Here is a 20,278-nt window from a genome sequence, read left to right as displayed (position 1 = left end):
TCAGACCCTTCGCCAGGGCCTCAGTGATAACTGCCCCTGCCTCTGACATGTCACCTGGACCAAACTGTTTTCTTCAGTCACCCTTGCCCCTCCAGGCTGACTGGCCTGGGCCTCTGTCTGCTTACCCCTCCATCCATTCATTTCTTCACTCACTCATTTCTTTGGTATTTGCTGGGTGTTAACATGATGCAGGCTGTACATGTAGCCCCAAGGGAATGTTGCCAATTTTTCCAGTTGCTTCAGTCTTAAAAACTAAAATAAAATTGAGGCATGAAGATGCACACCTTTAATCCTAGCATTCAGGAGGTAGAGTGAGGCAGATCATTATGAATTCAAGGCCTGGTCTACATAGCGAGGTCCAGGCCAGCCAAGGCTATGTAGTAAGATCCTGTCTCAAAAAAAAAAAAAAAAAAAAAAAAAAAGAGTGAGAGAGAATCAGGTAACATAATCATTTAATATTTTATTGAACTCCATGTATCCAAAAAGTTATTTGACATGGAATCAGCATTTCCCAAACTGTCAAAGAGGGTTTTATGTCCTTTTCTGATGCTGGTTCTCCAGACCCTGTCTCGTGGACTGTGGCTGCATTCTGTGTCACACAACCTCAATCTGAGTTCCTTGGTAACCCCAGGAGACCTAATCCATCTCCATCCCCTGGGCTTCTTCCTCTCTGTGGCATGTCTTTCCCTGTCCCTTGCACAGACTGCCAGCTGTCCGCAGCCTGGGGACGGAGCTGGCCTGGAAGTGAGCGGTAATGAGTTCTGATACATTTGACCTCCACAGGCCAGGCCTCCGAAGGAACCGGCTCAGTAGCTGCGCTGTGGGGTCTCTGGTGCCAGAGCCCATCCTTTATCCTCTGCCTCTAGTTCCCACGGTTCCTGGGTCTTTATTTAGAGAGACGAAGCCCAGGGCCTGTGGTGGGCTAGGGGCAGGGGCCCAAGCTGGTTGGTGTCTGGGAGCCCAGCCAATCATGGAGTTTCTCAGGGCCGAGCCTGGTTACAGGCTTCTGTGTCTAGGGCTGGGAGGTGAGAAGCAGACCCTGGCACCACCACCACACTCCACTGTGTCCACCACACCAGTGACATTGCACTGAGTGATCTGCTCAGTTCTACTTTTAGGGACCCATCCCTAACCCTGCAGGCCAGCAGAACCCACGTGGAGTAAATATAGCCGAAACTCTTCCACACACCCCCACTCCAACCCACCACAGCTTTACAAGGGGGCTGTGGCAAAGTACACTTATGCTATCCCCCTCCCACCCCAGTTCAGTTCACCAAGGGCCACTGAACCATGAAGCTCTCCTACTTCAGACACTCAGGTCTCAACTGGAGAAACTGAGGCCCAGAGGGATGCACAGCCATTTGGTCATAGAACACAGGCATCTCCAGTACCCAGTATTCCTTCCTTAGTCTTCCTGCTCACTCCCCATGGATTAAGTCTTCTGAGGGACACAGAGGGAGACTCCTTACCCAGGTCCTGACCCCTTTGTCCTGCCTCCAGGTCATCGCCCCCTGGAGGATGCCTGAGTTTTACAACCGGTTCAAGGGTCGGAATGATTTGATGGAGTATGCAAAGGTAGGTCTCTCTGCCTCAGCTGAGCTGTGGGGCTGTGAGAGCCAATAGCATAAGGCCAGCCTGATCCCCACATTAAACAAGATGGAACCCCTCCTGTAGCATCCATCCCCCATGTCAGCCTCGTAGAAGTGTGGTCCATTTCCTGGGCGGGCACCTCTGAGGTGACCCCAGTTCACTGAACTGGGAGGCATTGGATTGCCTGCTCTAAGAGTCCCGTGTGCCGCTTCTGCAACGTGTAGGTGTGGGTCCCTGGGGGACTGCCAGGGACGGGGAGCAGAGAAGCTGTTCCCTGCACCTCAATTGCCTGGCCACTAATTGTCCCCAGTGCTTTCCCTGGCACAGGTAGACACTCCCAGGCCAGTGTCAGACAAAGCCTTTCGTGGTGCCAGCCTTTTTTTGAAATACAAGTTGCAATAAAACATATTAGAAGTTTTGCATCACGGTCCTTAGCTGCTCCCCAGGGCACCTTTCTTTTTAGCGACTCGATGGCAGCACTTGACAAACAGCCTCAATCAATCAGACAGGGGGAAAAGCAAGTCGGTGCACACACCAGAAAATTGCTCAGGTTTTTAAATAGCAGTCGCCGGGGCTGGCTGTGCGAGCTCGCTGCAGCCAAGGTGCCGCATGGTAGGGACGCTGCGGGGGAACACGGGGCTGCAGGGAATGCAGCCCTGCCCCAGCCGCCAGCATCCCATTAGGCCCCTGAGCGCTGGGAGGAAAGGCGTCCTCCACCATCTGTTGTTTTATTATTAAGAGTGGAGTTTACAAGAGCAAACCCATATGTTGCCAAACAAATCGTCAAATAGTGGTGCTATTAAGGGAGTGGAGGTTGGCGAGGCGTCCTTTTTTCCTCCCCCACCCCTGTCTCCTTGATGAAGAAGAATATGAAGCAGGCCCTGTCTTTAGGGATAATGAATTACAAGCCCTGTGCTTGGCCTCGCTCCCTCCCCTAGTCCAGTTGGAAGCAAGGGCCAGGCCGACCTGGGGCTGCATGTACCCTCCCTCCCGGCCCTGGCTTTTCCCAGCATGGCTGACTTTGTGGTCCCTTTTTTCTGGATTCTGGGGAAAAGGGACTTAGCTTCCACCTCAAATAATCTTCAGGACAGGAAAAGTTTGTCTAGGAAGAACGTGCCTCCCCACCCTCTTCCTGGGTGCTAGATTCAGGATGGGCTATGGAAAAACTTTAGCACATCCAGCCAGAAAGGAGACAGCATCCAGGAAATGGCCAGGAGCGCCGAGCAGCCGGGCAGCTTTGTGTGAGATTCACAGCCAAGCAGGATCTGAGACAGATGAGGGAGAAAAAAAATCAATGGGGCTTTGAAAATCTCTGCTTTCAAAACCCTTAAGTAGCCAGGGTCAAAGGGTGCTGCAGAGGCACGGGGAAGCCTCTGCTCGGCTTCTGTCCTTTCTCAGACCACTACCCAAGGCTCGAAACCATCCCATCGTCGCGTTATCACAGCTAATTAGAAATAATAACAACTGGCGGTGCAGATGTACAGTCCCAGGACTGAGGAAACGGACTAGGGGGATCTCGACTTCAGGATCCGCCTGGGTAAATCAGTGAAAGAGAGGACTGGAGTAGATGCTCATTTAACATGGGGAGTTCCAGGGTTCGATCTCCCGCACCCAAAAAAATTACTACTAAAGGTAACTAATGCTACACCAGAGTTCCAGGTGGGCACTGGAACAGCACCTGCCCCACGGCCACACCACCACACCGCCCCACCGCCTGCTCCCTGACTGCCTGTCCCCCTCCCCGGGCTCCCCCCTGTCCCACTCCCACCACCTGCCCCTGGCCGAGGTATTTCTATCCTGGGAGTTAACCTGGGAGTCTTTAGGGTTGAGGTGAGGATGGAGAAGAGTGGAGAGATGAACTCTCCAGCCTGGACTCTGTTCTAGTCAGCTTCCACGACTCTGCCGAGCATAGTCACCTGCCCTGCTCCTCCCCACACTCCTCCCCACACTCCTCCCCACACTCCTCCCCACACTCCTCCCCACACTCCTCCCCACACTCCTCCCCTTGCTCTGTGATTGAGCCCAACTGAGAAAGAGGCGAGGGTCCTACACCACCCCCAGAAACAAAGGCTCCAGGGAACCTGGCCAGCCACTTTTCTCGCTACCCAGCTATGCACCCTCAGATGTCACTAGCACTATCTTGCAAAGTCCTGGTCCCCAGCCTGTCAGCTCCACATGGAGAGAGAGCACAGGGCAAGTGTGAGCACTGGATCTGCATTGAGCAGCCGGGAAGTAAAGCATGAGGTTGCCTGTACTGTTTAAACAAAGGACAAACACTTCAGGGGCAGTGGTGGCTTGTTCTGGGGGTTGCTGGGATTTTCTTGTGTGTGTTTTTGTTTTTAAGTTTAGCGAAAGGAGCAACCCAAGGGGCTTCCTCTCTTTTAACATCACTTGAAGCTTAGAACTATAATGAAGGACTCGCCAGCCCACATCTGGTGGAGGGCGCTAGAGTCCTAGGTACCAGCCTGTGAGCAGGATAGGCAAACCTGTCCCCAGACACAGTCCCTGAATGGTACCAGTGGAAGCTGAGGTTCCCACTGTGACCACAGGGCTGAGGTGCAGAGGGACCTGAGAGGCTTCAGGGGCCATTGCCCTGGCCGTCTATCCTGTGCCCACCGGAGTTGGAAGGTGTAGCACTTTCTGAGCTGAAGCTCAGAGCTCATGCGGGTGTCTGTGCACAGAGGTGACTAGGGCAGTCGCCTCCTTTCCACTGGAAACTGAGCAAGATAGACTTTAAGGGTGGCCAGCCACTGCCTGGCCTGGGGTCAGGGCAGATCACCTTCAGCAATGGTGAGGACCATTTGGAAATCAAACAGCATCAAGCCACACTAATGGAGTCGGAGCTGCCTGGCTCTATTTTTAGGGTCTGTAGAGTGACTGGGTGACTTGGAGGGATGACTCCCAGAAGATACCTTGTGATGGAGGCTCCTATAGGTGTTTCTCTTTCACTGGGTCCATGTGAAGTACTGTAGCAGGATGGATGCCTCTGTGGTCCACTTGAGGCTGCATGGTAGATACTTAGGCTATTATAGCCCCCAGATCTTAGGATATGGTGGGTATCAGCAGCAGGTGCCAAGAAATGCTTAGCCAGTACCTGCCCCTAAGTGCTTCCGGGTCCTGGGAGTGTGGGCTCATGACATCTTCTGGAAGGAACTCCAAGGTCAGCCTCCATTCTACTGTCTTCTGATGAATGAGGACACTCTAGTGGTTAAGACTCTCCCTCCCTCCCTAGGTAGCCTGGGGAGGGGAGAGAGACATGAGTAGGCAACTCACTGGCACCTTGAGGGATCCCAGGCAGTGGAGCATGACCTTCATGTGCCCTTACAGGAGCCTCACTATGACTATTTTGTCTTCATCTGTAGCAACATGGAATCCCCATCCCTGTCACACCCAAGAGCCCCTGGAGTATGGATGAGAACCTTATGCACATCAGGTAAGTCCAGCCCCTCCTGGTACTGAAGAGATGGCCCAGTGGTTAAGAGCACTGGCAGCTCTTGCAGAGGACCTAGGTTTGGTTCCCAGCACCCACATGGTGGCTCATGACCATCTGTAACTCCAGCACCCTCTTCTGGCCTCCATGGGCACTTCACACACGTGGTGCACATACATACATGTAGGCAAACACTCATACACATAAAATACAAATAAATTGGAGAGAGTGAGAAAGCACAGCCCCTCTGTTCCCGGGCTTGACTTTGCATGTTCTCTTCCACTCTGCGCAGGCAAGCCCTACGTATTGACCTGGCAGGCCTGGCTTCCTGGGGTACTGGGAACAACTTCCCAGGGGAAGTGGTCTCTGAGGTTAGAACCTCAAGGATGAAAAAGGACCAGACTAGAATGAGGTGAAGGCAGAGGTCCCATATGTGGTATCCCAGGGCTGCACCCACAAGACTGAGGGGGGAAGCCCCAGCCCTTCCTTGCAACCTGCAGTCCCCACAGCTAACTGGGGTGGCTCAGAATGTTCTGGGTAAGGCTGGCAGTGTGTGCCTTGGCAAACAGAAAAGGCAGACTGGACTTGTGGGTAATCTACAGGATGGTCGCAGTGTACATGACATTACTATGTATACTCAACTCATCTCTCCCCTACAGCTATGAGGCGGGAATCCTGGAAAACCCCAAGGTAAGCCCCTGTGCCTGGGAGCCAGCTACCTGTGGCGGTAGCCCTTGAGAGTCATGCTATGTGATGCATGCGAGGCCTAATGTGAAATTTCACGAGGGGCCAGGGAAATTATGCGTGCCAATCTCCCAACATCTCCCCATGGGCCACCCTGCCTACCCTCTCCATGCTATCCTCTAAGTCCTGTTCCCTCACCCCTGCCACCCCCCACCCCCCACTTCCCTGGTATTCTTTTTCTAATTGCTGTAGAGATGAATAGTGGACGGAACCATTTCAGGAGAGCCGAGAGAAAGTGTGATTGAAAGACAATAAAGAAGTGATTAAGCAGATGAGGCACTTGTGGGAGGGCACAGCTTGTGCCCACCAGCTATGGGCAGACACTGGGCCATTGCCTGGATTGGGGTGTGAGGGCTCGAGCCATTTGTCTGGGTCTGTGTTCATACCCATTCTGGCTTGGCCTCCTGGGTTGGCCAGGATGAACTTGCAGACCCATTTCAAATGGTAAGGTTTCTCTCCCCAGGGGCTTCGTTGTCTCCTCCTGCCCACTGTGGGAAGTGGGGGAGGCAGGGCAAGCCTCTCATGGGAAGAGAAGAATGTCTTTGTCCCCAAGGGAATGACTCCAGTTCCTGGCCCAGCCCCACACCCTGGGTGGCTGCTTTGGAGGGTTAGTCTGCTTTGAAAGACATCGGAGAATTTGGGCAGCTGGGCCTGGGGGATCTGAAGACCAGCTGGGCAGTTTGGGTCGGGAGCCCCATGCCAAGATCCCAGGGTACCCCCTTGCCCAGGTCTGCACTCCACTGACCCCATCCCCATGTTCCCTACCCTGGCAGCACCAGGCTGTGATGGCCGTCCTAAAATGAAGAGCCCAGCATTCATTTTCTTGCTTTGATTTCCTTGGATTCTGACTGAGCAATCTCTTTGTATGGGTAGGGAAGCTGAGGCCCAGAGCAGTGACACATGTGAGCAAGACCTGGAGCTGGGGCCCTCGGTGACCTTGTTCTCCCATCCTGTCTGAGGCTCCATCCAGTACCTCTTTGCAGAGTAGAATTAGAAAGTGCTTAGCATGGCATGGGGCAAGCTCTGAGGCAGGGGGATGAGAGTCTTGCCCTCTCTTCAGGCTGGTTATGACTAGGCATCCTAGATCTGCTCAGAGCTCCCCTCGTCAAGCAGTAGGAACAGGCTGCGCTGGGTATGAGCACAGAGGCGACACTTGTCACCAGGGAAAGCTGGTGCCCTTGCCCCCACCCCAGCCCACCCTGGGGACTGATGGGCCCATGGGGATGCTGCCTGCTGGCCACAGGTTTTTCCAGTTCATGCTCTGCTGACCCCATGACACTCAGGCCAACCACTGCTCATTAGCCAGTCAGTCACACCGAGGGGGGCCCAGAACTGAACCACTGAACAAGCATCTCTATACTTCCAGGCTAGCTCCTGTGGGCCCAGGTACACTGGGAAAAACTCCCAGCCTTCTCTCAGCAGCCTGTGGTCTAGCCTCACTAGAAAAGCAAAAACCCCCAGTTGGCCATCTCAGAACTGAGGAAGCAGAGCTGAAGCCGCGTGAGCAGCTTGGAGCCTGAGATTTAGTATGATTACTATGTCACTATGGACAGATCTGGGTCCCAGAGCTAACACATCCCGATCAAAGGGATTGTCACCATCAGGTCCCAGAGACAAGTACTCTGCATCAGAACCCTAAATCTCTACTTCTCATTACTGTACAGTTTCCAACCACTCTCCCCACATCAAGCAGTAGGGACAGGCTGGACTGCGTAGAGTGCAGAGCACCAGCATGGCTGCTGAGAGACACTCCTGAGTCCCAGCCACTCCCTCCACTCTGGCCAGGGGACTGACATTGTCCCCAGTGTTGTCTTGGCCGTGGAGGCTCCCCCATCCTACAGCACCCAGATGCTTTTGCTTCTGTGTCCCCCTGATCTATGCAGCGCCCCCCCGGCCCTCCCCCACCCTCAGGGAGGAGCTCTGAGGGCTTCAAGGGGCCCCTCCCCCCTCCCCAAAAAAGAACCGAGGTCTGCGGAAGGGAGGGTTTGAGGCAGATGGCCGAGCCATTTTCTGCCTCCGCCAGGGCTGATTGAAGGGCAATGAGGCAGCTAATACGAAGAAAGATAGAAATTTACTTGCTTTAACTTCATACGGCCCACAGTGAAAGAGTTCATTCAGCCGCCGGCCGCCATATCTGATGGGTGACTAAGCCACCCCCACATCCATCATGCCTCTACATCATGGGTTAGTTCATGGGCCATTTGCTGCAATCCCTCCTTCGCGGGACCTATTTCATGCTTTCTTTCGATCCCCACCCCAACTCCCGCCTCTCTCTCTCTCTCTCTCTCTCTCTCTCTCTCTCTCTCTCTCTCTCTCTCTTTCTTCCCCTCAAGCCGACCCAGATGACATTGGAAGTGAGCCCTCCCGCTGGGGTGGATAAATGGCACCAGATACTCAGCAATGAACTATTTGTCGTTTGAACTGGGCTTTTCCGAGGGAGAGTTAAAGAGAAGGCTGGCACCCCATGAGCTCAGAATGCAAAGCAAACATCAGTTTATTGCTATTTAGTTATCTGATGGAATGAGGCTGTCAGCTGCCCATCCCTACCCTGACTGCTGCTGTAGAGTGTGAACTTGTCCTGTCCCACGGACCTTCCTGTCTCTTGTCTTTCGCAAGGCATCCATCCTCTACTGCTAGGCCGTGTAGCCAGAGAAAGGTTCAAAACTGAAGTGGCTGCGGTCACTATAGACAGAGGTGGGAGGAAGTTTAGGGGGGTTGAGATAAGCCAGGGCTTGGTGCTCTGGACATGTGGGGAAGCGGCTGCTGTACCGGTCACCCTGAGGTCCTTGGAGCTGAACTTCAGGCCTCTTATGCACTGCCCAGAGTGGGTCTGGGAACATGGCATTTCTCTGAAGGCTGCTCCATGATGAATGGTGTGACTCTGCCATAGGCATCACACTGTTCCTCAGCCCAGGTTGCCATAGCAGCTGGGAAGCAGCATGAGATTCTGAAAGAGAACTAAGGTGTGATTTGGACCAACTGCTTCTCCAGCCTTATTTTCCCCTCTGGTTCCTGAAGGTCTCTTGTTGCAGGGTAGGGGGAGGGTGCGGACCCTTCACACCTCCCTGGGTCTGTCTTTAAGGCCATCCTGTGTCCCCACACAAATAGCACTTTAGGAGGGTGTGGCTGCCAGCCCAGGGTCCCTTGGAGCTCAGTAGCTGAGTGGGAAAGGTAAACCTTACCACTGTGTGGCACCAAGGATTCTTGACACATGACACTTTGGGTGTTAAATCGGGGGGGGGGGGGGCAGGGAAAATAAGGTCATTGGTCACTCCAGCACAGAGCTGATGGGTAAGTGTCCCGGGGAGCCTTTCTGTGGTCTCTTCTAGAGGGAGGCACAGTATCCATCTCCAAGCTGACATCCCACCTTCAGAGGGAGTTACCATCCACACCAGCCCTTGCTTAACATTTCAGGTGTTCCGTTTAAACTTTAAGACAGTCAAGGGCTTTCTCCGCATAAAAACCAAAAGGCTCGAATAATTACAGCTGCCTGCTGAAGGCACCACAGCCCGACATCTGCCTTAGGGATATTTTCCACCGTCCTAAAGTCTACCTCAGTTGAGTGTGGTGGCAATCCCAGCACTTGAGTTAAAGGGCAGGAAGATCAGAGGTTCAAGGCCAACCTGGGTCACCTGAGAGCCTGTCTACAAAACGACACAAAGCAAAATTCACAGTTGTTGAGGGTCTTGTGATTTCCCCTCCCATGTGCTAGGTGGCCTGGACTGTTTCATGTACAGCATGGTTGGTGCAAAACTTAGCAGTCAACAGTGCCTCCCTGCAGCCTCCATTTCTGCAGCCCAGTAGATGGGACAGCATTTGTTCCTGACAGGCAAGGCTGCTTGGGACTCCAAAATGAGCAGTAGTGTGTGAATGAGCTCGAGACTGTGAAAGGAAAAGCTGCCGGCTAGGATTCCCAGATGTCAGCAGGTGGACAGAACAGCTGGGCACAGGATGCCCACCACCCCCCACCACCCCCGGCAGACTTGAGCAGTCAGTCCCACAGGCTCCCAGCCTCAGGGTGGCAAGTACCCAGACTTCAGGCTTGGGCTGAGGAGGAGCTGGAGCCTCTAGAGGCGAGAGGGAATTTCAAGAAAGTCCTGGGCAGCAAGCAGCCCCTCCGCCTCCTCCTAAGGAAGAGAGGCCCATTTTCTAACGCACCCAAGAAAATATATACATAAAGGTTGATGTGTTTTCAAATGGTTTTTGCTTTGTTCTTCTCTTTTCTCCCTGTGAGTATTAACCTCGGGGACCCCAGGGACGGCTTGGCCCGCTAGAGCACCTGCTGGGGTCACGCTCAGTCATTAGTTTTGCGGTCAGTGCAGAATAAACCCCAATTCCAGGCACTGGCGCGCGAGCGAGAGAGCGTGCGTGCGGCTCCCGGGAAGCCTGTACGCAGCAGTCCTGTGAAGTCACACTCTTTCCTGCCTGACTTGCTTCTCTCCTGCTATTCTGTCTCCAGCTGTGGGGGCGTCAAAGAAAAAGATGAGATCAAGTTGAGGGGAAAAATTGTCTGATTTCTTGAGCCCTTTGTTTCTCAGGCCCCCGGCAGGCGGGGCTAGCTGGGAGCTGGGAGTCCGCTGGGCCCACTGGCTGATGGGGAAGTGCCAGGGGCCAGCGGTCCTGGACAGGGACAAGGAGGTACAGGTGCCTGCAGGAGGTGTGGTGTGGCTCACGGTGTCCCAACTTCATACCTCTTTGTCTTTTAGAACCAAGCACCTCCAGGTCTCTACACAAAGACCCAGGACCCTGCCAAAGCACCCAACAGCCCAGATGTCCTTGAGATAGAATTCAAAAAAGGTATGTGCCTACCCATCAAGAATGAAAGCGGGTGACTTTAAGGGGCTGGGCTCCTTTTCCCTACCTACTAAGCCATCCAAGTCCTTGCATTCCTGGAAGCTAGGGCACAGGCAGGGGCTTCGAAGGTTCCCGACAGTATGAGCTTCCAAGCTTAGGAGGAGGGTTTCCCAGACTGTAGTCCAGTGTGCTGACATCAGATCTTGGCAGGCAACCTTCTGTCCTAAAGTAGCTCTCTGTGTCCTTCAGCCTCAGTTTCCCCATCTATAAACTGGGGGTGGGAGTACCTGCTATTTTCCTAGTGTGCAAGGAGGTCTGTAGGGAGGGCATCCAGCCAGGTGCTGCCACCAGAAAGTGCTTAGTAGTGGCAAGTTAGCCACAGAGGGACTCTGAAGACTCCATTGAGACTCTGCTCACAAAGCTTGGCTCATCCTAACTTAGCTGTCTGGGGTCTCCAGTTACCTGGACTCAAAGTTACTGCCCCCCTGGATCCCATCTCTTGCCCTGGAGGAAGGAACTGAGCATGGACATGCCTGGTGATTGGAACAGAGCCCAAATGAGAGAGGGTGTAGGGATAAAAGAAGGGACACTTCCAGGAAGGCTTCCTGAAGGAGATGGTACCCAGCAGGAGTTGGGGAGGCAGGAGGCCACACAGCTCAGGCAGGGAAGCCAGCGAGGCACAAAGTGGCCCCCGGGCTGATGCTCACACTCTCTCCAAGGTACCTCAGAATTGGAGCACAGGGTGATGGGGGAGGAGAGAGGCTGGAGGTCAGCTCCAGGTGTCCCCTGGCTGCTGTGACCTTGTGGAACATTACCTTTCTGGGGCTGAGGTATACATGCCTCTAAAACAGGCTGTGGAAAGGCTGTTTGCAGGTACCCAGCCTACGGTGTGGTAGAGTGAGGGTGTGGTACTATAGATAGAGTGAGGGTGTGGTACTATAATGGGTTGGCTCACCACCCCTCCGCCTCTCCCAAGGAGCTGCCTGACCTGCCCGTGGGTACCTCCTTTGTGCCTCTTCAGCTGTGTCAACCTGAATCTCACACCACCTAGGGACCAAAGAGACCTTGCTTGGAACCCTAAACACAGTGGCAGCCATGGGTCCCCTCTTAAGCCTTCTGTTGGGAGCAAGGGGTCTCCCTGGAGCTCTGCTCTGAGCAGATGGTAGGATGTGCCACACCACACTGCAGGCTTCTCTCACAGGGCCCTCCAACCCCTGAGAGCTGGGAGAGCAGAGGGCGGGAGGTACAGAAGGTCCCAGGCACAAGCCTCCAACAGCCCATCCTGGAGGAGCAGGGCAGCCCCAGGCGGAGTTGAAGAAGAGAGGGCTATCGGCTATCGAGAGAAAGAGGGAGGCGCCCTCCCTTCCTAGTCCTCATTCACTCCCTAGTTAATTTATTTGAAGTTTTAATCTAATTATTAACTATTTTAAAAGCTAAGAGGCTTTCTCCGGCGGCAGCACCAACAATGTCAACCTCTCCTCCCAGGCAGGCCCCATCCAAGGCCCCAGCGTTGGGTGATAATAGGGCCAGGGATGGAGAGAGAGAGAGAGGCGAGGGGTAGGGGGTGGCGAGGGGGCTTAAGGTTCATTATTGGGCAGACTTACATTTAATAGCAATTTACAACCAAGTTATAAAACCCCTGGAAATGGGGGTTAAGAATGGTGAGGCTGTCAGCGCCCTGAGCAGAGCCCCTCCAAACGGCGCCCGGCTAATAAAGACTCCAAAGACGCTATTGAGCCCTGATTGGCACCCGATGGCTGGCGACATGGTAATGAGCCAGGCAGATGGGTGGGGGATTAGCCGCCAACTTTGAACAGCTTTTCTTTGTCACTGTTACGGCTCTCTTGTTAGCCCCCTAATACATTTATTACCCATTTCACACCGCTCCAGAAAGTGCCCCTTGCTATTCAAAGTCAACCCTAAACCCACCCACTGCCCCCTCCCCACCGCCCCCCTCGACATGGCCCTTCCCTGGCTGAGCCTTGGCTCTCTCCCTCCTACCACCCCAGACAACACATTTCAGAATTCATGGGTGTCTGCTGGAGTGGGCACCACCCCCGCTCATCCATCAGGTGGCTTTCTGAGGGTCTGGGGTGCAAGGCTGAGGCTGAGAGGTCCCTGTCCACCTGGCAAGCGGGGCAGAGTGCTGCTTAGATGCATGTGTGTGTGCACGCGCATGCACACACGCCTGTGCGTACTCGAAGGGTTTGGCTGCACCTCGGCCAGGCGGCCCCCGGGTAGCTGGTGGGACAGAAGGTGCTTACTGGTAAGACAATGGCCAAGCGTGAAATTCAATTAGTTCAGGGCCTGGTTCCAATTTCACAGCCCCTAAATGCTAAAGGGGCAGAGAGAATGGAAGGGAGGGGGCGAGCGTTTTTATTGCATTTTTCCCTTTCATTCTGGGGGGCTTTCTCGCCCCTTCTCTCCCCCTAGCACAGGGCTTTGAAGGAGTCATTGGGACTCCATATCTGTCACATCCATTTAAGGCGATATGGGTGGAGGGAGAGGGTGGGGTGGCTGGGCACAGGCTGCTCTGCTGAGCCCCAGCCTGGAGGCCCACTACTCTCTCTTTCTGCCTTAGGGGTCCCTGTGAAGGTGACCAACATCAAAGATGGCACTACCCACCGCACTTCCTTGGAGCTCTTCATGTACCTGAATGAAGTTGCGTGAGTGTCCACAGACTGCCCGGTCTCCAAGGACTGCCACCTCCAGCAAACACTGGTCACACCTGAGCTTCATGACCTGGAGGGCTAACTGGTTTGGCCCTGTAGACATGGAGTCTCCTGGACCATGTTGGTTTGGCAGGAGAGTCCTGGTAGTCTTTATGTAAACCCACAACCCACGAAGATAAAAGCTCCAAGGCTACCACCTACCTCCTCCGGTCGGTCCAGCCGGGGCTCCAGGCCTTGGGCTGAGCTGGCATCAGGACACAAAGAAAGATGAGTCTTAGAGAGGACTGGGGCCAAGCAAGTCCCAGATCAGAGGTAACAGGTGAAGCAGGGGGCACCCAGCATGACCCAGACGATCCCTTTTCATTCAGGGCCTTAGTTTACCTGCCTGTCCGTTTGGGCCTGTTTTCTGGCTCAGGTGTTCTCTACGCTGAGTCATAGGGACCTGGCACAGAGACAATATGCCCATAAGTAGCTCTTCAGGCAAGCCAAAGCCACCTGCCCAGTGGGTGGCCTCTGTCCCCAAGCCTTGTGGCAGCACCTGAGTCCAAGTGACCTGTTCCTTCCCAGGGGCAAGCACGGAGTGGGTCGCATCGACATCGTGGAGAACCGCTTCATTGGAATGAAGTCCCGGGGTAAGTGTGTTCAGCACGCCCTGGGGCCTCAGCACCCGCCCCCCTCAGCACGCCCTGGGGCCTCAGCACCACTGGGGCCTGCTTTGACACCTCCAGAGACACCTGTGCCAGGTGGATGTGACCATTCACCCCACGTCACCGCGGCTTCTCCTCCTTTCTCTTATACCCCGACTTTGCCCCTGACTCCCCAGGGCGCTGTGAGAGGAGTCGCCTCTAGAGTCTGGAGGGGTCTAGGAGAGAGGTCGGCCTAGAGGTCAGGCTGTCTTGTGTCACAGGCGGGCCAGCCAGGTTAAGAGGCGGACCATGCAGGGCCAATTTCGTGCTCATTAAGGCACTTCTCCAGCACCAGGCAGGCAGCAGAGTGGGACTCCTGCCAGGGAGGGCGCTGTGAGCTGCACGCAGGAGCTCTGAACAGGCCAGGCCACTTCTGGCATGTCTCCAAGGCCTTTTTGCCAGGGACAGATAGACACTTTTCTGTGGCATGCCTGCTACTTTGGCTGGTGTAGGCTGCCACCATGGGGCCATCAGATCCCCTTCTTGGCTGAGGGATGGAGAGTTGATCCCAGGCTTATGTGGGGTTGGTCCCCAGGCAGGTGCCTCTGTTCTTTCATGACTCCATTTTACTGTCTGTACTCCCTTTCTCCTCAGTTTCCCCATCCATGAGCATCTCCATTCCAGGTCTGTGTGTGTGTGTGTGCACGTGCGTGCGTGCGTGCGTGCGTGCGTGCGTGCGTGTGTGTGTGTGTATGTGCAATGTTTTTAGGGGACTCTCATTATTTTGGCACTTAGGGCCCCTGACTGAACCGGGCACCTGAATATTTAAATATCAGTGACACACTGGTAGGGTCTTCAGATCACTTTGCTTCCGTGGTTGATTGGAGAAGGTTAACAGCCAAATAACCAGGCCAAGGTTCAGTCCCAGCCTTGGTCCTTAGAGACATTTTTAAATTGAGAGTCCTAAGAGAGCTGATGGGTAGATGTCAGCTGTTAGAGGAGGTGAAGATCCCGGGACCCAGCCTGGTGATCTCTGGGCCTCAGTTTCCCATAGTATATCTTGGGTCTGCCTCTGATAGTTGATGGGGAGGGCAGCACTGGAGTTGCCTCTTCCGAGATTGATCACCCGTGAGAATCCGCACAACTGCAGCTCTCTTGAGAAGGCCTTGTAAAGAACAATAGGCTAATGAGTGTCTCTTCATTCCCAGTCTACCTTTGTCTCTTACCCATTTAACATCTGATTAAATGGCCCTTTGTCTCCACCTGCCCTTGGGAGCCACACAAAGGCATTCCTCCAAGGCAGCTAAAGGGGCCTTGGGAGAAACTAGCACCTCGTTTTACAGATGGGCAAGACCAAGGCCCTGAAGGGCAAGGGCTCACTGCAAGTTATAGGCAGGACTCAGACAGGCATCTGCCCAGGGAGGGATAGGGTGGCGGTCTAAGAGCCTGGGCTGTGGAGATGGACAGATCCAGGTTCAAATCCACCCATGATAGTATGAACAGGTTCTGTGGAGGTGTTTCATCAATGGCTTACAATCCCCAGGGGAATTCTGAGGGAGCACAAAGGCAGCCTTAGGCCCTCTAAGGCCCAGTGTGACTCAGATGTGTCAGATACAAATCGTACTCTACTACTTAGTTGTGGCAACGTCCTGTTGACTCCAGGTACAAGTCAGTGCTCCTGGTGGGTACAGCCAATCCATCCAACAGGATAGTTACTGGCCTCCTTTACCTACTGGGTGGAGGAACTAAAATGAGCGGAAGGAGGTAATGATGAAGGCCTAGAGTGCAGCACTCAGGGAGGCTGGCCGTAGCATAGCTCCCAGCTGGTTGAAAGTGTGATGGGAAGAGAGGATAGAGAGGATGGGATGGGGGCAGATGGCCTGGTGGGAGGGGGGGCGTCTCTGGAGAGCCTGAGTCCTGATCCTGATTCCGTTTCCATTGAGAATCAGCTTAGCCTCCTGAGCCTTGACTTCTCGCATGTGAAATGGGTTTGGGTGTTGAGTCTTGGAGGTAGACCATCTCCTGACTGAGATTCCCTAGAAGAGTCACGGCATGGAGTTAAGTGTGTCCCCACGTGGCTCCTTGACACCCACAGAAAAGCCTGGAGCTCAGTCCTCAACTCTGCCTAGATATTGTGTGTATACCTCTGGGTAGCTGTCCTTAAAAGCACAGGATTTTATCTTGGGGAGGGGACTGCTGTGTAAGCTTAGGCAAGTTGCTTTCTGTCTCTGAAACACTGACCTTCAAAAGGAAGGGCCAGCCTAGGAGAGCTCTCCGGGAGTCCCCACTTGCCAGTTTTTATGCTTGGTAATTTTAGGGTATCCTGTTTTTATTTCTGCACTCCAAACATTTCTCTGTGAGAAAGCAAAAACAGACCATTAATGAGGGTACCACGGACTCCCCTTGAGGAGTTTATTAGGTGTACAGTGACAGAGACGCTGTTTATCGTTGATTATGCTGAGGGCAGAGCTGGGGTTTTCTGGATCTCGGTGTATGCGGGGGGGGGGGGGAATGTCATTTGTATTGATTTTACAGAGCTGGTAATTGACATTCATTAATCGTCTGATTTTTTTCTTAGGGGGCAGGAGCATAGGGAATTGGGCAGCATCAGCACCCTGGGTCTAGGTGACCCGGCTGGAAGGCCCTTGTGGGGAACCACAGGGTCAGGGACTGAGGGCTACGGGAGCCTCAGATGGTGTGGCTTCGCTGTATTGTGGCTATTCACGTTATCTTTTTAACTCTGGAGGGGGGCTAATTAAGTGAAGTAAATGAAATCAGTGGGGAGGAGAAGGAGGAGGAGGCAGGCAGGAGGGAGCCCGGGAAGCAGCCTCCTGGTTGTGTCTGTCCCTCCTGCTGCCTGGCTCTCAAGCCCCTCTCCTCTCTTCTACCCTGTCCCACCTGGCCTCGCCTTCCCTTCATGGCTGCTCACCCCCCCCTCCTGACACCAGCCTTTCCTCCCCTCACTGCCCACCCCCCCCCCCAGTTCCCCACACCAGGCCTGGTCAGCTTTCTTCTCTTGCAGACTTCCTTCCTTCTGTCTTTCTCTTCCCGTTCTCTCTCCCACTTGCCTCCTGAACTTCATTTCCAAGAGTAACACACTTGACCTTTTATCCAGCCTCCCTGCCCGTCTGCCCAGCCCTCCCAGAGCTGTGCTCACGTGGAACATTACAGACGGACAGCAAGGGGAGAGGTGTAAAGCAGGAGGCTCAGCCCAGCAGGTCAGGGATGCCTAGTCTCAGAGACCTGATCTGATCCACAGGACGGGCCACCTGGGCACAAGAGCCTAGAGAATAGCTTAGACTCCCACCCTGACTTGCCTCTCATCACCATGGCAACCACCTCCAGCCTTGGCCCTGGTACCTAAGAAAGGAGCCCCGGGGCTCCAGTCAATCTGTCCTCTGTGTCCCTCTATCCTGTCCACCTCCCCAAACCCCTTCCCCTGGATGCCAGAGCCTCTGGTCCAAGCACCCTAGCCCATAGCCTGACTCCTGCAGATTTTGTAGAGTCTATTCAGTTCTACCACCTTTCACGGCCCAAGCCAACCGGCAGTCTTGGGAACCGACAAGAATTTGAGCTGCTGCAGGTGTGTGGTTGGGCCCCACCTTTTCCTCTTGGTCCACTCTCCTCCGCCTCCCACCACTCCAGCTCCTTGGCCTCCCCAGCCACCCCCCTTTCCTGGCGGTAATTAGGGTGTGATTGAAGCTGCTCCGCGGAGGGCTGCTGACACCTCTGTCCTCCCCGTAAACACGGCGAGATGAAAATAGACACTTGGAGCTGCAGTGCGTGTCACCCTGAAGATGTCTGTTGTCTATTCCACAGCAGCGCTGGCTCAGCTGTCATTTCCTGCTCTCTGCACGGCGGTTTGTATGCCGACTGTCAAAAGCCCCAAATCCATAGTCTTTTAGAATCAGGTTTCTGTCGCTGATTTCTTTCTTTTTTTTTTTTCCGGAAGAAATACGGAAATCATCTGTACCCCCTACCCCTGCCAAGAGAGGGGATAGCTTTAAAACGCATGGACACACACACACACACGCACACACACACGGGAGTTAAAACCAAGCCTTTTGATCAGTCACAATTAACTTTAAGACCACCTAGATGGTGGGATCAGGAGTATTAATTGTGCTGGCGTCTCCTGACTGGGACCTTGCTACACGCCTGTGACCTTTCGGCTGCAGGCTGACAACCGGGAGGCTGGTGCCCAGAGCTCTAGAGGAGATGGCTTCTGCCCACCCTTCCGCCGCTCGCTGGTGCTGCTGGCCTCCTTTTCCCGGGGACACCTGCAGTTGGACAGTACCTGTCACACCTTGGGTGACTGGTGGCTCCCTAGACACCGCCTGTGTTCTCCTCCCCACCCCCCGACTGTTGCGGGTGATGCTGTAGAGACACCCGAGTGTTTCTCTCCACGTGCCAGGACAGGTTGTGAATCTAGAGGCTTGCTCTTGGGACGTGTGTCAGAGGTAGTGTGTAAGACCACAGTTACTTAGCAACTTCCCGTTTTCCCTGTCTGGGGCTCAGAGGATGCCGAGAGGGACCAAGGTGCAGCGTTAAGTGGCTAAGACTTCTGGTTCCAACTCCAGCTCTGGACAGACAGCTTGGCTGTGTCCCCAGTGCCTTGGGAAAGAGGAACGCAGAGAGGGTCCCTAGGACCTGAAAACGTGGCGGCCTCAGGCCTGGGATGCTACCACCGCCACTATCTATAGCCTCTGTGAGGACAGGCTTCTCCAAGCTATGCAAAAACAGATCACCACAAGGCCCTGCTGCCTTAGTGTTAGCGCCTGCTCGGTGTCCAGAGGTGACCACAGGCCATGGGAATCGCTTTCTCATGTTGTTGGTGTTCCCAGGATGACAGAAGCTGCCTTGACCTTATTTTATCCCGGCCATTTGGAGTCAGGTACTTCCTGAATCTGTCTTTCTAAACAGCTTGCTGGGCCACTGGGCCTTTCCTGGTGACTTGGGACCATCCAAAGACTCTGGTAGGTGGGGTCACCCTGCCCCAAGGAGTGACTTCAACCTCTTCACTGAGCATTGTGTTGTTGCGTTTTGTTTGGTTTTGGTTTTTTGAGACAGAATCTCAGGTAACCGGGCTGGCCTTGAACTCCTGATCTTCTGGCTTCTACCTCCAAGCCTCCCGAGTGCTGGGATTACAGGTGTGGAACAGCACATCCAGCTCAAAAAGTTACCAGAATTGTTGGGGAGGGGGTTGCAGTACTGAGAACGGAACCCAGGGTGAATGCCAGGCAAGCGCCTACCACCTGCTTGTTGGTTTTCTCTCTTGTTACCGTTCACTAGTTGCTGTTTTTAGACACTGTTGTCCTCTGTAGCCCAGGCAGGTCTTGAACTAACAGCCTCCACCACCTGCCTCTACCTCTGGTGCTGGAATTGCAGGCATGTGCCGCCAGGACCTGCTCTTCCCTGCTGGGTCTTGGGTTCCCTGATCTCAGGCTGTCCGCAGCGGCTTTTCCCGGTCACCCTGCCTGTCACTGCCTCCAGCTGCCTCTCTGCCGATCTGGACTTTGCTATGGCAATGACGAGGCCGGGGTCTTGTGCACAAATGTGAGGACATCAGAGGGTGTGGGGGGGAGTGGGGTTATAGGTAGATTCAGAAAGGTGGAGGAGATTGCCTAGGATGGCAGTCTCACCAGTAAGATGAGATAGGAGTGTGTGTGTGTGTGTGTGTGTGTGTGTGTGTGTGTGTGTGTGTGTGTGTGTGTGTGTGTGTGTAGCATTTTTAAACTATTGTAAAAATAAAGACAACATGACTATCTTTTTGTTTGTTTGTTTAAGACAGAGTCTCGCCAGGCAGTGGTGGCACACGGCTTTAATCCCAGCACTCGGGAGACAGAGCCAGGCTGATCTCTGTGAGTTTGAGGCTAGCCTGGTCTTCAGAGCGAGATCCAGGACAGGCACCAAAACTACATGGAGAAACCCTGTCTCTAAAAACCAAAAGAGAGAGAGAGAGAGAGAGAGAGAGAGAGAGAGAGAGAGAGAAGTCTCTCTATATAGCCTTGGCTGGCTTGAAACTCACAGAGATCCGCCTGCCTCTGCCTCCTGGGTGCTAGGATTAAAGGCGTGTGCCACACCCAGCTCAAACATCCCACTTTAACTGTAGGTGTGCAGCCTGGTGTGACATTGGCACAAGTACATCACCACCTTACTTTCAGAGAACTTTTTCATCTTCCCAAACTGAAACGCCGTCCCCTTTAAATACTTGTCCCTTGTGCCTCTATGCATCCTGCCCCCCAGCAGCCACCTGCTATTTACACATCTGAAAATGGAGGTATGCAGGATTTGGCCTTGTAGAACAGGCCTCTTCCATTTGGCAGTCTTCATTTGTCTTGAGATTGGATCGCCTGTATCCCAGGCTAGCCTTGGATTTGCTCTGTAGCTGAGGATGACCTTGAACTTCTGATCCTCCTGTC

At 53.9% G+C, this 20,278-nt stretch overlaps 1 protein-coding gene across 1 annotated transcript in view; it reads left to right on the top strand.

Moving 5' to 3' along the window:
• Ass1 (argininosuccinate synthase 1) overlaps window positions 1–20,278 on the top strand; it is a 50,657-nt gene that overhangs the window by 16,942 nt on the left and 13,437 nt on the right. The window contains exons 7-12 of the mRNA XM_052725000.1: window positions 1,501–1,575; window positions 4,953–5,023; window positions 5,680–5,710; window positions 10,471–10,561; window positions 13,140–13,224; window positions 13,798–13,862. Coding sequence (XP_052580960.1) covers window positions 1,501–1,575; window positions 4,953–5,023; window positions 5,680–5,710; window positions 10,471–10,561; window positions 13,140–13,224; window positions 13,798–13,862 — 418 coding nt within the window. The remainder of the gene's footprint in view (window positions 1–1,500; window positions 1,576–4,952; window positions 5,024–5,679; window positions 5,711–10,470; window positions 10,562–13,139; window positions 13,225–13,797; window positions 13,863–20,278) is intronic.

Source organism: Peromyscus californicus, unplaced genomic scaffold (assembly GCF_007827085.1).
Source record: "Peromyscus californicus insignis strain IS unplaced genomic scaffold, ASM782708v3 Scaffold_7__1_contigs__length_154581171, whole genome shotgun sequence".
Taxonomy (NCBI): Eukaryota; Metazoa; Chordata; class Mammalia; order Rodentia; family Cricetidae; genus Peromyscus; species Peromyscus californicus.
The sequence above is the reverse complement of the archived record's forward strand: the minus strand, read 5'-3'. Positions and strand labels throughout refer to the sequence as shown.